The sequence below is a fragment of the Camelina sativa genome, chromosome 8 (assembly GCF_000633955.1).
Source record: "Camelina sativa cultivar DH55 chromosome 8, Cs, whole genome shotgun sequence".
Lineage (NCBI taxonomy): Eukaryota > Viridiplantae > Streptophyta > Magnoliopsida > Brassicales > Brassicaceae > Camelina > Camelina sativa.
In genome coordinates this window covers 26,104,376-26,128,631 of record NC_025692.1, presented here as the reverse complement: position 1 = coordinate 26,128,631, position 24,256 = coordinate 26,104,376, and the positions used below count along the sequence as shown (strand labels likewise).

Sequence of the window (24,256 nt, the reverse complement as noted above, 5' to 3'; positions counted from 1 at the left end):
GAACCCAAAAGTGACCCATCTACTTCTTCCTCCACAGCAAGATTATAACATACACTTCCATCTGCTATTGATTCCAAAGCTTCCACAGATTTCATATCAATAGACACAGAGGATGATGCTTCACAAGTTAACTTTGTTTCTTCAAGATCCTTTTCTGGTAAAACTTCTCTTATGTCTTTATTGTCTTCCAAGATAGTTTGCGAGTCTGCTGTTTCGTAATCTTCTCTTACGGGACTTCCAAGATCATCATGACCTCTAGAACCACCATCCATTGGCATTAAACTTTCAAAAGCTTTAACAAGATGTTTCACTTTCCTTTTCTGCGATGGAGCTAGTGTCGAAATGACTTGCCTAAGAGCATGATCCAGCATCCATTCTTCTGCAATCTTCCTCTCCCCAACCAACTCTCTTCTCAACCGCATTATTGTTTCTCTGTCTTCACCATTAGACAACTTACGCTTCTCTCTTCGATCCAACGACTTGAGAAACCTCTTGAGAAGAATTACCCTTTTCAAGTAACTCCACTTCTTGGGACCTCTTTGATGATCAGATTCCATATGAAAAGCAGAAACAATCACAGACAAATGGTTGTCCATACCTTCAATAGGCTGCATATCCGAGCTAGATGAATCACTCGAATCAGCTCCTACATCATCTTCTTTTGGCAATCCATCCTCTAAAGGTTCATCTTTTATAACAGAAATATCATTGGACGAGTCATCATCGGTGATTTCCGCAAGTATCTCATCAAACGCTTGCTTAACGAGCGATACAGTTTCATTCCATACATCTACTGTTTTCTTAACATCCTCTTCTCTCATTTCTCCAAAGGAACCTTCTCTGCAAACTTCTTCATTATTATCTCCCACAGTTTTCTTTCCATCCTCTTCTCTCATTTCTCTAGAGGAACCTTCTCTAAAAACTTTCTCATTATCTTCCACAGTTTCCTCACTCTTCACATCATCATGATCGAGACCTGTCACAGTTTGCTCACATATATTGTGCCATTGTGCAGCGTTTTCCTTCAAATCTTTGTCAATTATTCCATCTGAATCATCCATAATCTCTGGTTTAGATTCCTGAACCCATTGTTTATTAGCTGATGCAACAGTCTCCATTGATACCATTCCTCCTTCCTCATTATCATCAACATCTACCATTACAGTCTCACTAGATCTTCCATTCGATTCTGAATTGTTTCCACCGTTCTCCGAGCTGGAAACCTCTTCTTCAAACAATTCTTCGTTAGATTCCCCATCTGCATTATCATCCACCTCCTTTGATTCTTGATCAGTCACAATCAAAGGCCCTCTCTTTCTACTCAAAGTCCGCTTCAACAACACCAAACGCCGGTTCACACTATTCTGCCTCTTCATAAACTTCCTCCTCATTGACACAAACCGCTTCAAAGACGGAACACCAACATTGTTATCCGCAGCGTGGCTATGACGCCTACCGTGCAGAGAACAATACCTATAAGTGCAAACATCATTACTCTTCTTAGAAGAAGAACCTTTCATAGCTGAAGAACACGTAGCTTTAAGCAACCCATTGTATCTTAAGCTTGCTATTCTCTTCAACCTAGCCACTCCAAGATTCTTCTGATTATTACTTTCTATATTCTTAGAAGCAGAAGAACTCGTTGGTCTCAAGTAATGAGGCTTTAACAATCCAAAACCTTCATTAGAAACTGAATCGAGAATCTTCTGTCTAGAATTTGAAGTTAAACGCTTCAAAGATCTCATCTTCTTAAGTCTCTGTCCTCCTCCATGTAATTTCCTCGTTGACTGTCTCCTTAGGACCTTCATACTTGAAACACTCTTCAATTTCGCTCGTATCTTCATCGATCTTGACCTCTCCTGAAATCAAAACTCAAAAATATTTGTTTTTTTCTTTTTCTTTCCCAGATCTCTGATTCTATTACATCTAATGAGCAGAGAGAGATGAAGAAAAGAACACAACAGATGTGGGGGAGACTTGCCTGGTCAATATGTTCGTTATCATCAGATGATTTAGAGTAAGTTCTGGAATCATCAGACATCTCAGAAGAAGAAGAAGAAGAAGAAGAAGAAGAAGAATCTTCGGACTCGGCAGTGTAGCCGGAGAAGATAGCCGGAATCTGATCAACAGTGAAGTCGGAACCGGAGAATCCAAAACTGGGCAGTCTAGAAATCTTGATGGGTTTCTTCCACATCTTCCTGTCTCTCCTTTGATGAACTCTTCTGCTGTTTTTACTTGANGATGACCAAAAAAAAATTCACATAATTGCCATTTTTATGTTTCTCTCTGTTTCGTCCTCCAAAAAATTTGTTTACTTTGATTCGTGTTTGAACACTCTTTTGAAGATGAGAAATAGCCGATGTTGAAGTTTTTTTTATTCTATATTTTTTTCTTGCTGAAGTTGAATTTTTATAGCCGTGTTGCTGGATAATTTTATTTATTTATTATCTCTTTGTTTACTTTTCTGCAAATTATAAAAAAGTGAAGATGACGTTAATTTTATTTTTAACAAATGTCATTTGACCTGGTTTATTTTTATAATGATGATTTATAGATTCAATTCAATCTTTATCAGTTTTGTATTTTTAAAACAATTTTTTCTTTAATTTTTGTAAGAAATTTAATTTTTAATAAACAGAGTGTTTTTGTAACATTTCTAGAGATTTCTGCCAATAACTTAACACTAATCATCTGCGTTTTTATAGACATCAGTTATGGTTGATATAAAAAAAAATCTGAAAAGAAAAATAACGTTCATTAACTAAGGGAATTGAAATCACATTAATGATATAATGAGGCACAAAAAAAATCTGCCCCTATTAATTCCATTCCATGCATACTTAATTAATAGACATATATATTCATTTGATGTTGATAGACTTTTATTAAATTCAACAGGGGAATGTGGGTGTTAGTTAGTTTAGTTCGATGATACTAGTAATTCAATTGTGAAAGCAAAAAAGTCAGGGGATAAAAGAACAACACTCATAGTTAAAGAACTTAAGATGATGGTACTACTTACTTAAGCAGTAGTAGTAAACAGTGAGAGATGTGTGTTACGGAGTCGTGTTTTCACTTTTAAATAAGCAATGGTTCCAAAGTTTAATTAGGTTGTCAAGTAAAGTAATTAGAGAGAGGCAGAGACCGACTTTTTTTTTTTTCACTGAATAGATTATATATTGATTGACCTGTTGGAAAACTAAAATACAAGACGGATCAACAAAAAATCATCCCAATAAAAGCTGACTCAAGATTTAAACTATAAACTAGCTCTATCCTCCTCAAAGAGATCTTGTAACCAAGAGGGATATCCGGTTGCTACATACGAGTGACGCTGATCCTCTCTTATGACGCTTTTAGCTATAAAGTGAGCTCCAAGATTTGAGTTTCTGTCTTTCAACATCAGGTTCCAATCCAAAAAAATTTTCAAACTTGCTCCCAACATATGGAACTGAAATTTAAGAGATGGCCATGCTTTTGGTCTAAGTACAGCTTCAACCAAATCTTTATCCTCTGAAGCAAAACTAACTTTGTTGTAGTTGAGATTTAACATACTTTCAATAGTCCAAATCCAAGCTTCAAGTTTCGCAGAGACCGACTCATATGATCGATTTTATGATTTATTATTATTATTTTTTTTTAAGCAGCTGGTCGTATTGTATAATTAAATAAGAACGCGTAAAGGTAGGTCGTGTTTGATGACTCCTCTACCACGTGACTTTCGGAATCACTCTGTTACACACCACGTCGTCACTATTCTTATTTCTGTTTAAACAAAAAAAAATATCAATTGTTATCCCCACAATTTTTACAAGTTTGGTGTCTCTAGACTCTATGTAAAGTACGTCAATACAATGTACCATCTAAAATGACACGATTGCCAAAATTTTACCTAACTTATGGTCAAAAGAAGAGAAAGAAACAAATCCGCGGAATAAAGATTTAAAGATTACTAGATTAAAATACTACGAAACTGTTTTTGAATATTTACACCCTACCCAAAAGAAGAGATAATAACAAATCCGCAAAACAAAAATATAAAGATTCGTAATATACGAAACTGTTTTTGAATATTTACATCGTATTGCATAGCATATATATGTAAGTACTTGTTAGTTATTACATGTTCACACACATTGTTTCTGACGTTTGAGAAGAAAACAACATCGTGAATTGTTCTGTTCAATGACAAAGACACTGACAAAATTATAGATCATCCCTTTATAAACACATTACTGAACAAACGATATTTGTGGTATAAAAAAAAAACTCATCATCAACTCAAAGCATGACAAAAGAAACTCCCAAACATCGATCAAAACTCTTAAAAAACGAAGACAAACTTACACAACATAAGCATATCAAAGGATTCTGTAACTATTCTCAAAAAAAAAAAAAAAAAGTCCCGAACTGCTCGTTAAAAACAATTAACAATTTCAAATTAGGCCTTCACTCTATCTCTACGTGGTGGTATAAAATCATGAGGAATAGGTGCTAGATTACCTCCTCGAACTGTTGGAGTCGGGCTCCAAGAACCATGATCCTCGAGAAATACTTCTTCCCAAATTGTATCATCTCTCTTTGCTAGATCTTGTTTCACCGGAGGAGAATCAACTGATAAACTTTCTCTGGCCACGGAAGCGACAACCATCACGACCAGTGCAGCAGCAACAAGAAGAAGCCTAACGTGGTTGATCATACGAAGCGCCATGATTCTTGATTGACTCAACTAGCTAGGACTTTCCACCTTCTCTATAATTATAATTCATAATGTGCTGTTATTCAAGTAGAATACGTAAGTACATATTCGTGTGTACATCATAAATGGTAATTGTTGAGTAGTGGTTTTGTATAATACTTTTAAGAATTTATTAACACCTAATATAGTTGAATAATTTGTATTAAAAAAAAGTGTAAAATAAAAGAATATGGTTGGCTCATCCAAGTTTCGTTTATGACTTTTCTTTTACATCAAATGCTAGTTTTCCAAGTTTTGGAAAAAAAGTTTAATTTCCAAGCTTTTTTGGCACAAATTTTCAAGTGCAATCATTTCAAGTGTTAATCTTCCAAAAAAAAAAATTCTTACTTCTTTCATAATTTTGATAGTAAAATCATATATAATGGTTTTCCCTATTTTTTTCCTCTATAATAAAGATCTTTATAATAGAAGTGAGTTTTACTCCAACTCACCTCTATTTTCACCTCTAAAATAGAGGAAATCTTTGTAGAAAAAAATAGAATTTCTCTATAAATAAAGAAAAAAATAGCAATCTTTATTTTAAAAGTGAAAATAGAGATAAATTGAAGTAAAATTCACCTTTATTATAGAGGATCTTTATTATATTATACAGGAAAAGATAGAGGACCATTGGTCTAATAAACATTTTACGTACCTCTTTGATAATTGATACTATTTTAGCTCCTAAAAAACGCTTAAACGTTTTAAGTCCCAAACAGACTGAAATTACTTTTAACAAAAAAAAAAAAACAGACTGAAATTACCGTTTTGCTGCCAATATTTGTACTAAAACTCAGCGTTTTGAGGAGAAAAAAAACAACTCAGCGTTTTTTTAGATTTAAACATCCTGTGATTAACCTTGAACTACAGGTCGTTTAGCGTGTTGAGAATACAATACCATGACATTTTTTTCACTACACGTGGGAATTGCGTAAAAATCTTATCCAACGACCTTTTTGAGTTTTCTTTTTTCAAACGTTATTTTATCGAAAAAAACAAAAAGAAAAAAAAAAGGAAGCCGTCATGATCGGGACGGCCATTCCCATTTGCTTCTTCTCTCGGCCGAGTCTTGAGTCCGACTCTGCGTCCGTGTCACCATTATTATCAGATCGAACCCTGTCTTANCGATATCAGACAATTACAGTGTATGCTTAGAAACCTCACAAGCAATCTCACATTCCAAGAAGNGTCTTATCTCGTCGCGATTCCCTATGCAAAAAAAAAAATCCTTCCTTTCTTTTTTTCCTTTTTTAAAAAATCCCACATTTATTCACCTCTCTCTCTGATCTCTTCTCTCTACTCTCTTCTCTCTTCCCAAGTAAACCTCTCTGCTTCACGTCTCTTCTTTTTGCTTGTCGATTTTGCTCTGTGACCTATTATTATTATTATACCCCAAGTCCTGAATCAGGTAACTTTTGTTTCTTTCTTTCTAATTTGATCTTGTTTTCTCAATTACGAGGGTTTATGATTTATAATCTCTGGGTTTTTTTTTTATCTGGTTTCCAATTAGGCTGATCTTGTCAAAGTCTCCTTTTTTTTACCATCAATTGAAACTCGTTTTCAATAAAAATAAAAAAAAGGATCATACTTGTTTGTAAAAAAGCTTAATTTTGCGAATTGCTTCATAGATAAGCCTAATTTGGCGAAACAAAATTAAGCTGACACGGTTTCAGATTTCCTAAAATAGAATCATTACTCTGTTTCTCTCTGCAGAGGTTTTTATAATAAATATACTTGTTTTTGTTTGTTGGTTACCTTTTTGCAGTTTAAAACACACACACACACACACACGAAGTCGTCGTCTTCTGGAAGAATCAATCAATGGATATAAGTAATGAAGCCAGTGTTGATCCCTTTTCCATTGGACCAACATCGATCATGGGTCGAACCATTGCTTTCAGAGTCTTGTTCTGTAGATCAATGGCTCAGCTTAGGCGTGATCTTTTTCGCTTCTTGCTGCATTGGTTCCTTAGGTTTAAGCTGACCGTATCACCGTTTGTGTCGTGGTTTCATCCTCGGAACCCGCAAGGGATCTTAGCAGTTGTTACAATCATTGCTTTCGTGTTGAAACGTTACACCAATGTGAAGATAAAGGCTGAAATGGCTTACAGGAGGAAATTTTGGAGGAACATGATGCGGACGGCTTTGACTTATGAGGAATGGGCTCATGCTGCTAAGATGTTAGAGAAGGAGACGCCAAAGCTGAATGAATCTGATCTTTATGATGAAGAGTTGGTTAAGAACAAGCTTCAGGAGCTTCGTCATCGTCGCCAAGAAGGTTCATTGAGAGACATCATGTTTTGTATGAGAGCTGATCTCGTGAGGAATCTTGGTAATATGTGTAACTCGGAGCTTCATAAAGGTAGACTTCAGGTTCCTAGACATATCAAAGAGTATATCGATGAGGTCTCTACTCAGTTGAGAATGGTCTGTAACTCTGACTCAGAGGAGCTTTCTTTGGAAGAGAAGCTTTCCTTTATGCACGAAACACGGCATGCCTTTGGTAGAACGGCTTTGCTTTTGAGTGGTGGGGCTTCTCTTGGTGCGTTTCATGTTGGTGTGGTTAGGACTTTGGTTGAGCATAAGCTTTTACCTCGGATCATTGCTGGTTCTAGTGTCGGATCTATTATTTGTGCTGTTGTGGCCTCAAGGTCTTGGCCGGAGCTACAAAGTTTCTTTGAGAATTCTTTGCATTCTTTACAGTTCTTTGATCAGCTTGGAGGCGTTTTCTCAATTGTGAAACGAGTAATGACACAAGGCGCTCTACACGATATCAGACAGTTACAGTGTATGCTTAGAAACCTCACAAGCAATCTCACATTCCAAGAAGCTTATGACATGACAGGAAGGATACTTGGGATAACCGTTTGTTCCCCAAGAAAGCATGAACCTCCTCGGTGTCTTAACTATTTGACTTCGCCTCATGTGGTTATATGGAGCGCAGTGACTGCTTCTTGTGCTTTCCCCGGTCTCTTTGAAGCTCAAGAGCTAATGGCTAAAGATCGAAGTGGAGAGATTGTGCCATATCATCCACCTTTCAATTTGGGTCCAGAAGTAGGCACTAAATCATCTGGACGTCGATGGAGAGATGGTAGTTTGGAGGTTGATTTACCAATGATGCAGCTGAAGGAACTGTTCAATGTCAATCATTTTATTGTGAGTCAAGCCAATCCTCACATTGCTCCCTTACTCCGTCTGAAAGATTTAGTTCGAGCTTATGGTGGTAGATTTGCAGCTAAGGTATGTAATTCGCATAGTTGTTTTGGTTGGTCTCTGTTTCATTTCTTTGTTGTAACGAAACTCTACTTTTTTCCTTCTTTTTAGCTCGCGCATCTAGTGGAGATGGAGGTCAAACATAGATGCAACCAGGTATTAGAGCTTGGTTTTCCACTCGGTGGACTCGCAAAGCTATTTGCTCAGGAGTGGGAAGGTGATGTAACAGTTGTAATGCCTGCTACTCTTGCTCAGGTTCTGATCCAAAACTCAAAATCTTGAATCTTCTTTTATTGGAACTTGTTGGAGATTCTTATTGGGTTGTGGATTTTGTGTAGTACTCGAAGATTATACAAAACCCGACTCATCTCGATCTTCAGAAAGCGGCTAACCAAGGAAGAAGATGCACTTGGGAGAAGCTTTCAGCCATAAAATCAAACTGCGGGATCGAGCTTGCTCTTGATGATTCTGTCGCTATACTTAACCATATGCGTAGGCTCAAGAAAAGCGCCGAGAGAGCCGCCAGTGCCACGTCATCGTCTCATCATGGATTAGCTTCAACCACCAGATTCAATGCTTCTAGAAGAATCCCATCTTGGAACGTCATTGCTAGAGAGAACTCAACGGGTTCGCTCGATGATCTAGCCGCTGACAACAACAATCTCCATGCTTCTTCGGGCAGGAATCTAAGCGACAGTGAAACAGAGAGTGTGGAACTGAGTTCTTCTTGGACAAGAACTGGTGGACCTTTGATGAGAACAGCTTCTGCTAATAAGTTCATTGACTTCGTTCAGTCTCTTGATATCGACATTGCATTGGCGAGAGGGTTCAGTAGCAGTCCCAATTCTCCAGCAGTTCCTCCTGGTGGTCCGTTTAGTCCAAGCGCGAGATCCATGTCTGCTCATTCCGATAGCGAACCAAACAGCAACAGCAACAACAACACTACTTCAAGAATAACAGTGACTGAAGGTGATCTTCTACAGCCTGAGAGAACAAGTAACGGGTTTGTGTNAATTTGTGCCGTTGTAGCCTCAAGGTCTTGGCCGGAGCTACAGAGTTTCTTTGAGAATTCTTTGCATTCTTTACAGTTCTTTGATCAGCTTGGGGGCGTTTTCTCAATCGTGAAACGAGTAATGACACAAGGCGCTCTACACGNCGAGTTACCAGAGAGCGTACAGCTTGATATACCGGAGAAAGAGATGGATAATAGCTCTGTATCCGAACATGAAGTAGACGATGACGATGAACAAGAAGATAATAACGGTGCAACGGTCTCGAGTCCGGTTACTGAATCTTCAGAAGATTCCGGTTTACAAGAACCGGTGTCTGGTAGTGTTATAGATGGTTAGAGTGATTGATTGATTGATTCAATTCAAGTGAAATAGATTCTCAATTGAGTTTGGAGAGTTTCCAAAAAGGGGTTTGATGCGCCTCTTGTGTATTGTATGCATTGATTATTGTTTGAAATTTATCATATTCATTTGTGAAATTGGAATATATTTGTAAATTTCATTAGCAAAAAAAAAAAAAGCACTCAATTCAGTACAAGCTTGAATTAGTGTTCTTCCGTAATCCTTAGTGATAATGTCTATAATATAATTTGTGTTGAAATAAATGTATAACTTTTTTGTGAAACTATGATAAAACCTTAAAATGAGAAAAGGAGAACAAATGTATAACATTTGTATTTTAGACCAAACAACAACACATTTTACTAAAAAAAAATTATTATTACAGTAATAGACTAAACATAGTACGTAATCTAGTATTGAGAAAGTAACATATTTTAGATATAATTGTTACCCATTTTGTAATTTTATTTTCCTATAATAAAGTTACCCATTTATTAAGGACTCTTTAAGTTTGACCAATATTCATGTTCACAATTAATGCAAATCCAATTACATTTAATGTACAAAGGAGACTCAAAACAGCTATATAATACTACTATACTAATAGTATGTATATATAAGCAAGCCTATACGATCATCAAAACATAAAAACAATTGAAGAATTCCGAGAAGATATAAAATGGAAAAAGTTAGAAGCATTTTCGTCGTTCTTCTCCTAATTTCTTCATGTAAGTCTTCCAAATTTTATTGCACTTGGTCGATTCTATTGAAAACACACGTTTTGTTTTTGTTTTTTTTTTCAAAAAAAATTGAATGAGGACTTTGAGACTTTTAAGTATTGCTTTCTTATATACACCAACGAACCAGAGATAATCCATGAAATTATTGTGGTTCATATCTATACATCTATACAATGTAAGACATATGATTTAGTTCGGCTTGGTTTGGTTTTGAATTGTGGTTCTGGTGACTGGTATACATATTTTATACAGGTCTGATAATGAGGAGTGAAGGTCAGTTTCGATGTAAGAGTGCTAGGGATTGTGATCCTCGTGCTTGCAGAATAGCGTCGCATGTAATATGTGATAAAAACCACAAATGTACATGTGCTGATGGTGCTCCTATTGGTGGTCAATGTAATAGCATCAAAGACTGTTACCTTTCTGGTTGTCCACCAAACTCTCATGTTGTCTGCCAATGGCATGTCTGCACCTGTGTCCCCAAATTGATTTAAAAATTGTCTCTAATTAGTAATTTGATATAATGTCAGTCTTATAAAGGAAGAAAATTTAAATACTATAATTCACCTATATGTGAGATGTATGAAATTAATATCTGTGGATTTCAGTAATAATAATATAGAGGTTGGTAACCATTTATACATTTTGAAGGTCATTGTTGTTTGTTCATTAAAAAAAAAAAACAAAGAAGGTCGTTGTTAATTTGCTTTTAGTTTCTTTTTAGTTACCATTATTACTTGAACATCAATTATTTGTTTGCGTAATTTCAAATCTCACAAGAGAACCGGCCCACGAAATCCATAAAAGCCCAAACGTTAGTAATTAGGCCCTCAAAATCTATCAAAGCCCAAAAGTAAGTAATTTGTTTGATCATCTCCCTCTGCTCTGCTCTGCTATGCTCTGCTCCTCCACCGTCGCCGCCGGTGAACAATTCAATCGACAATTCGCTGAACTTTATAGCGATTCCATGGTTTTGCAGCTGAGAGTTCACTCTCTCTACAACCGTGGAATCTCCTTCCTTGTCTCTTCTTCCTTGAGGAATCTTAGTACGGCTTCTTCGCTTCTTTTGAACGCCGACCAAACCATTACAGAGCCGCTGGCGAAATCAGAGCTCGAAGCCCTAGTTCTCAAGCAATACTCCCATGGTAAGTTCTACAGTCTCGTTAAAAACGCTGTTGCTTTGCCTTCTGTTCTTCTCGCCGCCTCTCAGAACCTCTCTCTTGCCGCTAACTCTCACGGCTCCTCCGACGACTTAGCCTATCGCGTCTCCCGGAGATTCTCGATCGAAGAGATGGGGCGCGAGTTACGCGAAGGCAAGTTTGATATTCGTTCATCTTGCGTCGAGTTCATCTCCTCAAGTGAAAAGAGTGAGTCTCTTGTTCTCCCCAATCTAAAACTCAAAGTGTTGATCGAAGCTATTAGAATGGTACTTGAGATTGTGTACGATGATCGATTCGCTACGTTTTCGTATGGTGGACGTGTTGGTATGGGTAGGCATACAGCTATACGTTACCTGAAGAACTCAGTGGAGAATCCAAGGTGGTGGTTTCGTGTTTCCTTTGCTCGAGATGTGTTCCAAGAACGTAATGTGGATATACTGTGTGGCCTTGTTTCCGACAAGATCAACGATGTTTTGTTGATTGAGATGATAAAGAAGCTGTTTGAGTTTGGGATTCTGAAGATTGAACTTGGTGGATGTAATAGTGGAAAAGGTTTCCCACAAGAATGTGGATTGTGCTCGATCTTGATCAACGTTTACTTTGATGGACTTGACAAAGAAGTTCAAGATATGAGGCTAAAGATGAAAGTGAGGAATCCTCGTGTTGGTACGGGCGAGGAGGAATCAGTAGGTAATGTGTTGTTCTATAAGCCAGTAAATATGTATGCAGTTAGGTATTTAGATGAGATACTTGTGATAACATCGGGATCGAAGATGCTGACAATGGATTTGAAGAAGCGGATTTTAGATATTTTAGAACAGAGACTAGAGCTGAGAGTAGATAGGCTGAACACGTCGATTCATAGTGCAGTGTCAGAGAAGATTAACTTTTTAGGGATGTATCTTCAGGCTGTTCCACCTTCGGTTTTGCGCCCGCCTAAGTCTGAGAAGGCGGTTAGAGCAATGAAGAAATATCAGAGGCAGAAGGACGTTAGGAAGTTGGAGTTGAAAAACGCTAGGGAGAGGAATCGGAAGACACTGGGGCTGAAAATATTTAGACATGTCTTGAAGAAACTCAAGCAGGGCAATGGGTTCAAATTTGAGGGTGAGATAGAGAATGAGGTTAGGGATATATTCCAGAGATGGGGAGAGGAAGTCATGCAGGAATTTATGGGGTCCGTTGAAGAGCGCTGGAAATGGCATTGGCTGCTCGCTAGAGGAGATTTTCTCTCTTTGAGACATATACGAGAGAAATTACCACAAGACCTGATTGATGCTTATGATGAATTTCAGGAGCAGGTGGACAGACATTTGGCACCGACCGAAGCTAAAAAGGTACTAGAGGATGAGGAGAGGAGAGTTGCAGAAGAAGAGGAACAGAGATATGCTGAAAGCACAGTTGAGGATTTGACTAAGTTATGCATGAAGGTGTCAGCTCCGGAGGAACTTGTTAGAAAGGCTGGTAAGTTAGTTGGATTCACAAACAACATGGGACGGCCACGGCCTATCATTCACCTTACGAGTCTCGAGGATTCTGATATCATCAAATGGTATGCGGGTATAGGGCGTAAATGGCTTGATTTCTTCTGCTGTTGCCACAATTATAAGATGGTCAAAATCATTGTAAGTTATCATATGAGGTTTTCCTGTATTTTGACGCTAGCAGAGAAGCACGGATCCACTAAGCGTGAAGCTATTAGACACTACACGAAAGATCTCAGAGTATCAGCAGATCTTGACGGGTGTGAAGAGGCGTATTTTCCACGGGAAAGAGAGGTTAAGATGATGGGAGACAAGAACCTTTCAGACCCGAAACCAGTGGATGGCCCACTCTCTTTGCTTTTGATCAGGCTCGCATCTGATGAGCCCTTGCATTCTTGTGCTGCAAATTTCTGTGAACGATCAGATACAATCGTCTACCGTGTACATCTACTGCAAAACCGCTTGCGTATCAACCCACTAGACGAAGAGAAATGGGTTCGTGGCATGGGAACAATTCACTCAGCTTTGAATCGGAAATGTCTCCCTTTGTGTTCCACTCACATCAGTGATTTATACTTGGGTAAAATAACTCTTCAGGATGTTGATGGTAGTTCATTCATCGATGTCAGGTGATAAGTGTTAAAATGGTCATTCCTGAGATGATGCGAAAACGCATGCCATAAGTGTGTCGCAAACACATCTGTCTCGATATCATCTCTCTCAGTTGATGACCAAATCGATGAGAAATGCAAAATTTGATGATCATCAGCATCCACCTGAAATGTTGCTTACACATATGGAACATGTTTGTTCCTTTATGATCGTCAGTACGAGACTCGGCATTGTGATCTCATTTGATCTACCAGAAGTGGCTATGGATGATATTATGTGGTTGACTGGATGAATTTTTGACCAAAAAATAGAGATGCTCTTAGCTAGGATTAAGGGGTGTAAAGTCGGAATAAGTGTGAGATCTTCATCTTTTTCTATCTCTCTTCGAAGCTGAGCTTTTGTAAAGTCGCAAGGTTGATATAATGTAAATATTTTTGTCAAGATAAGGTTGAATTGAAATATCATTACTCATTAGTTTGTTTCTTTCTATATTCAACAAGATGACTAAGTTAGGGGCGCCTGGTTTTTTACGAGAGATTCTTGTTCTGCTTTCTTCTAAGACGACAGGCTTTGCTTCATGCATGCTTATGGTTTTACAATACGATTTAAAGTCGTGTTTGGTTAGTTGCTTTATTGGTAAGATCCCATTAGTCGGTGCTAAGATAAAACTGAAACCTCTCTCTCAGTTCCAATGCTTCAATAACACTGCTGCACTTTGTCTCTGTTGGTGCTTCGTCTAAGATTAGCATTACCATAAAATTTGGTTCTTTGTTCATTGCGCAGAAAACACAATGTCCAGTAACATTGTAATATCTATATTTCAAAGCTTCAAGACACTGAGGAGTCCGTTTCATCTTTGATGTGTTTTGGAGATTACCATCAAATTTAATGGTTCATAATAACTTGCAGGGTTTTCCAATGCCCACAAAGCAATGTCAACTAACAAACTATGAACTCTCGCATATTCAGATTGAGCCTCTTGGATTGGATGGTGATTCCTGCTTCCCTAGTCGCTGATCGATGAGAGAGCATATTGGTTGAAAGGGTGCGTTTTCTACCTACGGATGAGAGAGTCGGTTAGCCTTTACATTGAGTTGGGCTTTAATTTCGATTTGCCTTAACGTGATAACCCAAAATCTATTAGTCCCAAAATAATAGAAGCTTCCTCACTACGTAGTACGTTGGTAAAAAACCATAAAAACATGACGTTGCTTTGTTAACTCATCAGTCATCACATCACTTGCCACTTGGGTCTCGGGTCATTAAAAACATGACTTGGATTTTCAGTTTCATCGAAAATTATGTTAGTTCAACTATTTATTTGTTGGGCAAACATGTAATAGCGAGCTCGGAAAGCAGCCAAGTGTGCGTAGTAAGCTGGTGGCACAATTGACACTGCTTTCGTGCACCTTGCATACCTGCATAGTTTTATATTTCGTTTGGCGAGATCAGTTCAGACAGTTAAAAGATGTCAAACAGAAAATGTACAATGTTGTTGTTCCTTACGTGTAGCAAAGGTTGTTGGTTAGCGTTTGCAAGGCATCAGCTGAGAAACCGTTCTCGTCGTAAAGCACATGGTAATGCGCTGGCCTGCTTGTTCCCTATTACCATTCATACATTAGAAGAAACTTAATAATATAATTATGCAGAGACAACGATCTCATTAATTTGGGTCTAGATTCTTGGAAGCAATCAATACCTGTATACCAGCGTGGCTGTTCAAATAGAAGTCGAACTCATTTGGATGACAGATTTGAGTGTCAACCACAGTACCTAAGAAGAAATGAAAATATATTAAAGATTTGATCATCAAAAGAATTCAGATGATCGAGAAGAGGAGATCGTGGAAACCTGGGAGAATATTGCCACTCCTATCACAATTCCCGTGTTGAGCAGGGAACAAACGAGTGTGGTGTCGTTTCTGGACTACCACAAAAGTGATACGAGGAGCATAATTCTTCTCGAGAGAGCTACAAGCATTGCGTATAGCATTCATCTCATGGAACAGAACCTGGTTAAATTGCCCTTCGCTTACCCCATCACTGCATAAAGAGAAACCAATTACAAAAACCTGGTCAGTTGCTCATAGACAGATTATTACATTCAAGGAGAGCCAAACATGGTCATGAGCAGATTATTACATTTCAAGGAAAATCACTTACCGGTAGAATATGATCCTCTGAGGTTTCCGGCCCGTAGCTTTTTTAAATTCTATGAAGTGTTCACTGAAATCACAAGTAACTGTCCCTTTTAATTGATCTTGTCAAAAACAATAGAAAACAGAACAAAAAGTTGTAGATAATTTGTTCTTACCTTATTAAACCAGCGTGGACTGGCCCTCGCTGGGGATCCTCTACTACCTTATACAGGTCCTGAATGATTTCTTCCCTATGAGCCTGAGCAGAAACCAATCCTCGGTATTTTGTTATTTCAGGCCAGTCCATAGAGGCCACAACCTGTAGTTTAAAGAAGAGAATTACCTTTTTCTGATGAATCAGTTATGAAATGATACACAAGTAATATTAATCAAGATATACATACAGCGGCAATAGATGGACTCGAGTCTTCTCCAGGCTGCGGGTGAGTAACATCAGCACCCATGATTATGGTTGGGAGATCAGTAATAAGAGGTATGTTTCTTCTGATAGCATCATCAAGAACAGTGTTCCTTCCCCCAGTCTGTAATACAAAATAACCGTCTTACACCAACATATAAGTACAATTGAATGATTAAAACATTAAACAATAAGAAGCATAGATGACTAAACCTTGACATTGATCTTCAATGCGACATTTTCCATGTACTGCTTACTGAATTTACAAACTTGGCTTGGTTTACAACACTGAGAGACGATCCCCAATTCTGTTTCACAGATCCTTTTGATTTTTCCTGCAGACAGAAAAAGAACTTCATGAACAGATTGTCGGAATAAACATACAGCAAATATAACCAATCATTTTCACAGACATACCATAATATCCAGTCACCTCAGGTAATATGACAATCAATAGTTGGAGATCAGGTGCCCTTTTGTGGATATCATAGAGAGCTTCCTCAATTCTTTCAGGCGAATCAGAGATGGGCCGAATAATAGGCTGTCTATTAAATTGCTGGTATACATATATATATATAAAACAGTTAGTAACTTTTCCAGTTTGACATTGTGACAAGAACCCAACAGCATGAGATAAGTCAGACTATTCCTTTGCTGACGCACATCCCAATCAGCTGGTTGCAGAAATCTTTCTGGTCAATCCCTGTAGCAAAAGCTACGCAAGTCCAAGACGCAACTGTTGCTCCATTAACCATTTTCTGTAGCACACATATATCACAGCCAAAGGAGGGTCAGAGATCCAAAATTTTAAAAACACACATTAAACCACAATAGAAGCATTAAGTACAATCTTCATCACCAACTTTTTCTTCCACATCCAAATCCAAAGCAGAGAAAATAAGATCTATCAAAACGAGAAAAACAGAAGTACATTTCGTAACTAGTTTCAAGTGCCTACAGAACTTTTTCTTCCCACATCCAAATCCCAAAGCAGAGACATAGAAGATTTATCAAAAGAGAAAAATAGAAGTATATTTCATATCTAGCTTCAAGTGCCTACAAAAAGCAAAAAGCCTATGATAGTCAATTACAGTATTACCAAGTTCATCATGTTCCACTGTCCTAGCGATGGATTTATCATTTTTACTCTACCACTCTGATCATGGTACTTCAACTGTAAACAGAAACAACATCGTGATGAGCAACATTGATAAGAAAATGCAAAGTAATAACAAAAGTGTAGTCGGGAAAATCACCGATGGCGGAGGAAGTACACGAGCTCCAATCGAGGCCAGTTGGGAAGTCACTGACATCCCAAACTCCTTGCTCACACGATCATCGTTATATTTATTTTCCTCAACCAACTAATAACAGAAGAAAAACAGACGTGCAAGATTAAAGACTCCTTCTCCGATGGAAGAATTATTGTAAAAGTGATGCAAAGAGGATAAAACCTACCTGTTTGATTGAATTCTCTCTCTGTTCAGGTCGTTGGCAGGTAGCTCTTAGCAACGCCTTCACTTGCTTCTCATTGAGCCTTTTGGTGTATCTTTGCTTTTCAGCAATTTTACATAGCTGCAAGAACCAGAAACAACCAGATATATATTTAATGCATACAAGAAAATGATGGAGATAAAAGAGTAGATGACTAAATTAAAATCATACTTCCATGGGTATGTAGACAGGTCTTGCGTCACTCCCAGTTTGGATAGCAGGTAGAGACTGGTAACTCACCGTACGATTATATTTTTCAGCAAAATGTTGTATAACCGTCTTTTCTGATTTGTCCTCTAAAGTGAACCTGAAATTGTAAGTACAAAAAGTAACATCAGCTACTTTATAACCAAAGATCAAACACCTCTTTCAAGAAAAAGCACCGAACAAAGTTCAATGATTCTGCACTTGGTCAAGGCTCAATGAAGTAAGCGATCTTCACCTGAGCTGACTGATGGGACAGCTGGAAATCCCACTAATCTTGGCACTTTTTTTGTTATTCCAATGTACCAACGTAACTTTTAGTGTCCTCAAAACTTTCTTCACCTAGATACCAACATATGATTTTCAAGATACAAAGTATAAAAGGCATCCTCTTCAATAATATTAACAATTTAAATGAGGAGGAGTAAAGTCAGAGATGAACCTTAAGCCGATCTGAGTCCCTAAGTGGTCTGTTTAAGTTCCTTATATTCAGAAACTTGCTAATAAACTCTGTGACAAGAATCGGTTCATAGAATGATCTAGCTGAAACGTCTGCATCATAAGAAAATAACATAGCTATAATGCATCTCAAAATAATCTCCACTCAAAATCAAAAAACAAGTAGAATAATTGAAATCTCAACCAAAAAAAAAAGAAGAGTTTAATCAACAGCATAAACCCAGGAAAACATTTAACATGTTCTTACCGATATTAAGAGACAAGCCCATCTGAGTTAGCCTTAGACTTTGGAAATAACCTTTGCAGTAGTCAATACCATCTCCAAGCTCACCCGTACCAAAAACAGTGCTGAAGAAAGACCTCCCAACAGAGGCATACCTGCACAGAAGTAATACAGGGAATCATCTTAAGTCTATGCTCATAGCTTTTGTTAATACGGAAGTTTAATTAAGCAAATTCCAGATATTTCCTACTTTTGAGAGGGCGTATCCCTGAGAGCAACATCAAGAACTTGGATAACATCATAGGGAGCATCTCTTTGCTTCTGACACAGAAACTGTTGCAACTGATAAAGATCAGGTCTTGATGACGCCTTCTTTATAGCAACTTTAAACTGTCTGTCTCTCCTGCCAAATAGAGTCACAATGCCAAACAAAAAAAAAATGTAAATAAGCATTTTTTCTGAACAAAACAAACAAACAAACAAACCCATTTACGAAGAGTTTAAAAATGCATATTACCCAAAAGAAGCATCAGCCGTCAGATTCACAACAAACTCTTTCGATTCAAAAGGTAAAGCACCAGCAGTATACATGCTTTTCCTTCCATCATACGCAGGAGTCTTCCCTCCCAAGTGAGAATCTTTATATGTTTCAACCAAAACTTTCATCACGTTTCTGTTCACTGCCTTTGATATCACCTCAGGATTGATCGAAACCTGTAACCCAAAAACAAAAACAAAACAAAACTTTTAGCCGTACATCTCCATTCATAAAACAACAACGCTATATATATGACAAAAAAAAAACATATATGATTCGTAGTGATACTTACATCGTAGTGGTAGAGATCACGATCCGCAACTTGAACAAGGAAATGATTCGCACGGACAGTGATTCTATTCCCCATAGTACCAAGTCCTGGCCGTAATTGACGCGTCACCGCCTTCGACGACTCCGGTGGAAGCGTAGCCTCCGGTTTCGTCTCCGCCAGAGTAATATGAAGCTTCGACAGCGCCGCAGCAGCAGCGTAAGAAACCTCCGCAGTAGTAGTAACCTTGCTTCCCTCTTTAGACGAAGACGAAGCAACAGACACCGTCGTCTTCGATGAAGACGACGACACCGCGACCTCTCCCGGCAGTAACAGGAACTTGCGTCGCTGTCATATCTCCGGCTCCGACGTTACTACGACCTCTCCCCCGAGACACAGGAACACCACGGCCACGGTGAGCAGAAGACTGATCAGACGGAGAAGGAACACCACGGCTACCGTGAGCAGACGACTGGTCAGACCTCCGTCCTCCTCTGCCACCACGACCAGCGCCACCGTGAACTCCACGATTCGACATTGTGAAAAAAAAGCAGAAGAAACCTTACAGTAGAAGAAATCAAAAACTGAGAGAGAGAAAATGAGAATGGTTTGGACCAAACTCTATAATACCCTTGCAATCAAAAGTTTATTCATCAATACACTTATGTTTTCTAAGTACCCTTTGACAAAGTTTGACCAACATATACCCCTAAAAACATGTGGACCCCATCAATTTTTCTCCACCAATCGGGTTCCTTCTCTCTCTCCTCTCTCTCCCCTCTCTCTCCCGACCTCGTCCCCGCTCCCCCATTTTTGCTCCTCTCCCCCTTCCAATCGATACAAATCGAGTCCATAGAAATGATTTGATTCCAAACGAAAGCAAAAGATTGGGATTGAAGCAAACAGCAAAGCAAAGCAGAAGATTCAGGTGATATTCTTACATTTATTTACCAATGCAATTAGGGTTCTTGAGGTTCATCCTAAAGCAATTAGGATATATACCTTGAATGCTCATTCAATTTATTCTCATTTGTATTAGTGTCGAAATGGGTCGCATACTAAGTGGATTGTAACACTTCATTCGAACTGAATCGTAAAAATATTCCGAAATAAATAGTGATTTTGTGGAGTCGATGTAGTACAACTGGTAGACTAGGTATAACTGATACGGGTACAACTGGTAATAGTTTGGTACAACTTAAACGGGTACAACTGATACAATTTTGGTACAACTTGGTAATACTATTTACACGACAGAGGTTCCAATGTGAGTTTTTTATTTTATTTCAGGCACAATGAATAATAATCGTCGGATAATCATCGTTTTTGATTACGGGGGATATTATGCAACAAGGGAAAATGAACTAAGATGGATTTCAAGAGAAAAAGTTCATCAATCTCTTAGAATGGAGACATCTATTGAAGAGGTCAGTTATTCTGCATTGGTGCAGAAAATATGCAGAAAGGCNATTTACCAATGCAATTAGGGTTCTTGAGGTTCATCCTAAAGCAATTAGGATATATACCTTGAATGCTCATTCAATTTATTCTCATTTGTATTAGTGTTGAAATGGGTCGCATAGTAAGTGGATTGTAACACTTCATTCGAACTGAATCGTAAAAATATTCCGAAATAAATAGTGATTTTGTGGAGTCGATGTAGTACAACTGGTAGACTAGGTATAACTGATACGGGTACAACTGGTAATAGTTTGGTACAACTTAAACGGGTACAACTGATACAATTTTGGTACAACTTGGTAATACTATTTACACGACAGAGGTTCCAATGTGAGTTTTTTATTTTATTTCAGGCACAATGAATAATAATCGTCGGATAATCATCGTTTTTGATTACGGGGGATATTATGCAACAAGGGAAAATGAACTAAGATGGATTTCAAGAGAAAAAGTTCATCAATCTCTTAGAATGGAGACATCTATTGAAGAGGTCAGTTATTCTGCATTGGTGCAGAAAATATGCAGAAAGGCGAAGGTTGATGAAACTATGACTGAGCTGAAATTGAGTTACGTTCCCGAATCAGTGCATCCTAAGAGACCGATACACATACATGATGATGATGATCTGATGTGTTATTTGGAAATGAATCCAGATCAATTCCAAGTTTTGCATGTGGAAGTCGTGAATGATGTTGAAATAAATCAGGGGGATGAGCAAAGTCGAGGGACTGTAGGTTGTTCACTTAATGAGGAGTTGATTTCAAGTAGTAGAGCGACATATGAGAACACGATGTATGAAGGTGAGCCGTCTGAACGTTTTGAGATGATGGAGAATAGTGATGGGAACATGGTTCTTTATCAAGAACAGTCTGAAGAACGAGCAATAGCAGATAACTGTGATATGATTGAAGGTTCTGAGGTCACACCAGTTGTAAATCGTGAATGGGAAGATGGTTTGGATTTGACTTTACGTCAAGAATTTGAAAGCAAGCAAGCAGTTAAAGATTTAGTTGAAAAAGCTGCACACAAGAACTGTTTTGAGTTTGTTATTGTGAAGTCGGATACTATGTTGTTTGTGGTTAAATGCTGTGAATTTAAAAGGGGTTGCAAGTGGTCTTTACGAGCTGCGAGGAATGGGAATTCAGACAGTTTCTCGGTCAGAACTTACAACAAGACGCATACGTGCTTGAGGTCAGATACAAGTACAATGAGGAGAAAAAGGAGAGGCACACCACATTTAGTTGCATCAGTTTTGCGTGAAGATTACCCATGTTTGATAGACACTCCAACTCCCAAAAATCTCATCCCTTTGGTTCAATCAAGAGTTGGTGTTAAAGTGTCTTACTCGACCGCAAATAGAGGAAAAAAACTAGCTGCATATGATCTTCGCGGTACTCCAGAGGATAGTTTTAAGTTGGTGCATTGTTATATGCACATGCTGCAGACAATGAACCCAGGTACAATTTCATTTGTTGAATTGGATGAAGCACAGAGGTTTAAGTACTTGTTCTTCGCCTTGGGAGCGTGCATTGAAGGCTTCAAAGCTATGAGAAAGGTGATCATTGTTGATGCAACAAGTATTAAAAATGTCTATGGTGGAGTACTAATCGTGGCTACAGCTCAAGATCCGGATCATCACCATTATCCGATTGCATTTGGTGTAGTTGATGGTGAGAAAGATACAAGTTGGACCTGGTTTTTCAGCAAATTGAAATCAGTTGTACCAGATTGTCCTGAACTGGTCTTCTGTTCTGATAGAAATCAAAGCCTAATCAAGTCAATAAATACGGTGTACCCGTTATCTCATCATGGGTATTGTATTTATCATTTGTCCCAGAATGTTAAATTGAGCTGCAAAAACGTGAACAGGGATTTAGTTGCGACGAAGTTCATGGAATGTGCTAAGGCTTACACAGAGCCTGAGTTTGAGAAACTCTATGCTGATTTTATCAGAAGGTATCCAGCTGCAAGTACTTATCTTGATAATCATGTAGGACAGAACAAATGGGCTCGATGTTATTTTCCAGGAGCTAGATACAACATAGACACCACTAATACGGTTGAATCTATCAATGGTGTCTTTCGATTTGCAAGGGCATACCCGTTATTACCAATGATTGATGCGATTGTTAGTAAAGTGGCTGAATGGTTTAACAAATACAGGAAGATATCCTTAGAGACTCCAAAAGAGCAGAAACTAGTCCCTTTTGTTGAGACACTGATGCACACAAGGTGTTCTGAAGCAAAGCTCTTACCAGTGACTGAACTAAACAGCTATTTTCTGGAATACAGCGTGACTGGAGTTGATGGTAGTAGTTATGTGGTTGATCTGAGAAGGAAAACGTGCTACTGTAAACAATTTGATATTGACAGATATCCGTGTGTGCATGCAATTGTTGCTGCGATGGAAGCAGCAAGGAACGCTGGTAATGAGATCCAACTGCATGACTTGTGCAGTAAGTACTATTGGATGGAGCAGTGGGCATTGGGGTATTCGAGGACGATATATCCAGTTCCTATCATGTCTATGTGGATGGTCCCTGACGATGTACGTGCTAAGATTGTTCTTCCTAAGTTTTATGTCACAAAAAGAGGAAGAAAACCAACAAAAAGGATTCCATCAGCCTGAGAACATGGACACAGGAAGAAGAAGAAAAATTCGAGTAGGAGCTGGTTTGATAGTGAGGGTTCTCGGACTTAGTTTCTTATTTGGAGAACTTAGTAAAACTTGTTTTTTCCTCGGTACAACTATTGTCATTTGTGTGTGTTTGTTTTTTGTGGATTATCTTGATAGACATGTTTGCTTATCTTTATGGGAAAACTTATTTCAGTTAAATTGTGATTATCTTCCTTAGGTTAGTTGAAAAAAATAATTATATATATTATTTATAATTAAAAATTGTAATTAAAATTTTATAATTAAAAATAATTAAAAAAAATCAAAATAACATAGTTATTATTTATAAATTTTCAAATAAAAATAAATATGATATTTGTTAACAACAAAAATATTATATAACTAATTGAAAGAAAGAATTGTCATAACAATTTTCATCATATTCAAGGTTTACCATGAAACACCATATACTTTAAGGGTTCATTTGTGGTTGTAAACCACATATAATTACAAAAGTTTAGGAAATTATCTTTTCAAACATATGATCGCATGAACATGTGTAAATGTATCTCAATTAACCGTAAACCATGTGTGCAACTAAAATTATTGGGTTTTGACATGGTATAACTAAAAACAATAAAAAATTCGGAATTGTACAACTTGTCAAGATCGGTACAATCTGAAAACTTGGAACAACTAGTGCATTTTGGCGGCTACACATGTGTAAATTGGCGGCTACACGTGTGTAAATTGGCGGCTACACGTGTTTTTTATGTGTCCCAAACAAAATTTCAATTTTTGAAAAATTAAAATTGAAGCCAAGTATGCTAGGGCGGGTTTGCGATTTCTGGATCAAAAAAAAAAATCATTTCTCTCCCTCTCTTGCGATTTCTGGGTTCCTATAAAAAAAATCATTTCTCTCCCTATCTTTCCTAGTTAGGGTTTGCGACTTCTGGGTCATCTCAAATCTTGAAATGAGCTACGATTCTGGAGCATCGAGGACCTCATGTGGCAATTCCTCTAATCGAGTAAGGTTTCCAGGCATCCAAAAAAAATGTCATTGTGGTTCGGCAGTAGTTGAGATAATCTCTCACTCGATCTCAAACCCTTGTCGTCGCTACTACCGTTGTGCGTATGCAGC

General features: G+C 38.0%; 5 protein-coding genes, 1 long non-coding RNA gene and 1 pseudogene across 7 annotated transcripts in view; 4 read left to right on the top strand and 3 right to left on the bottom strand.

The window, feature by feature from the left end:
- Positions 1 to 2,233, bottom strand: part of LOC104709950 — a 5,973-nt gene extending 3,740 nt beyond the window's left edge. Inside the window, exons 1-2 of one of the 2 annotated variants that reach the window (XM_019228988.1) lie at positions 1,982 to 2,233; positions 20 to 1,859 (exon numbers count right to left, since the gene is read on the bottom strand). In XM_019228988.1, coding sequence (XP_019084533.1) covers positions 20 to 1,859; positions 1,982 to 2,194 — 2,053 coding nt within the window. In that variant the 5' untranslated portion in view covers positions 2,195 to 2,233. The remainder of the gene's footprint in view (positions 1 to 19; positions 1,860 to 1,981) is intronic. The other variant, XM_019228987.1, reaches the window with a different exon arrangement.
- LOC104708722 lies at positions 3,182 to 4,823 on the bottom strand. The gene is made up of 2 exons (XM_010425339.2): positions 4,504 to 4,823; positions 3,182 to 3,765 (listed from the first exon to the last, which is right to left on the bottom strand). Exons 1-2 carry the CDS (start codon positions 4,709 to 4,711, stop codon positions 3,728 to 3,730), a joined length of 246 nt encoding a protein of 81 aa, XP_010423641.1. The 5' UTR covers positions 4,712 to 4,823; the 3' UTR covers positions 3,182 to 3,727.
- On the top strand, positions 5,944 to 9,450 carry LOC104708721 (triacylglycerol lipase SDP1-like). Its single transcript, XM_010425338.2, has 5 exons — positions 5,944 to 6,146; positions 6,504 to 7,978; positions 8,063 to 8,206; positions 8,290 to 8,958; positions 9,052 to 9,450. The coding sequence occupies exons 2-5, from the start codon at positions 6,560 to 6,562 to the stop codon at positions 9,298 to 9,300; spliced, it is 2,481 nt and encodes an 826-aa protein (XP_010423640.1). The 5' UTR covers positions 5,944 to 6,146; positions 6,504 to 6,559; the 3' UTR covers positions 9,301 to 9,450.
- On the top strand, positions 9,941 to 10,684 carry LOC104708720. The gene is made up of 2 exons (XR_754821.2): positions 9,941 to 10,031; positions 10,296 to 10,684. It is a non-coding gene; the product is annotated as an uncharacterized LOC104708720 (long non-coding RNA).
- On the top strand, positions 10,914 to 13,779 carry LOC104708719. The gene has a single exon (XM_010425337.2). The coding sequence runs from the start codon at positions 10,939 to 10,941 to the stop codon at positions 13,315 to 13,317; it is 2,379 nt and encodes a 792-aa protein (XP_010423639.1). The 5' UTR covers positions 10,914 to 10,938; the 3' UTR covers positions 13,318 to 13,779.
- LOC104708718 lies at positions 14,240 to 19,581 on the bottom strand (annotated as a pseudogene).
- On the top strand, positions 20,968 to 23,127 carry LOC104709949 (protein FAR1-RELATED SEQUENCE 8-like). The gene has a single exon (XM_010426483.1). The coding sequence runs from the start codon at positions 20,968 to 20,970 to the stop codon at positions 23,125 to 23,127; it is 2,160 nt and encodes a 719-aa protein (XP_010424785.1).

Coding starts and splice junctions, on each gene's coding strand:
- LOC104708722 (XM_010425339.2), bottom strand. CDS start 4,711: ATGGCGCTTCGTATGATCAACCACGTTAGGCTTCTTCTTGTTGCTGCT. Junction 3,766..4,503: donor GACTCCAACAGTTCGAGGAG/GTAATCTAGCAC, acceptor TTGTTTAAACAG/AAATAAGAATAGTGACGACG.
- LOC104708719 (XM_010425337.2), top strand. CDS start 10,939: ATGCTCTGCTCCTCCACCGTCGCCGCCGGTGAACAATTCAATCGACAA.
- LOC104709949 (XM_010426483.1), top strand. CDS start 20,968: ATGGAGACATCTATTGAAGAGGTCAGTTATTCTGCATTGGTGCAGAAA.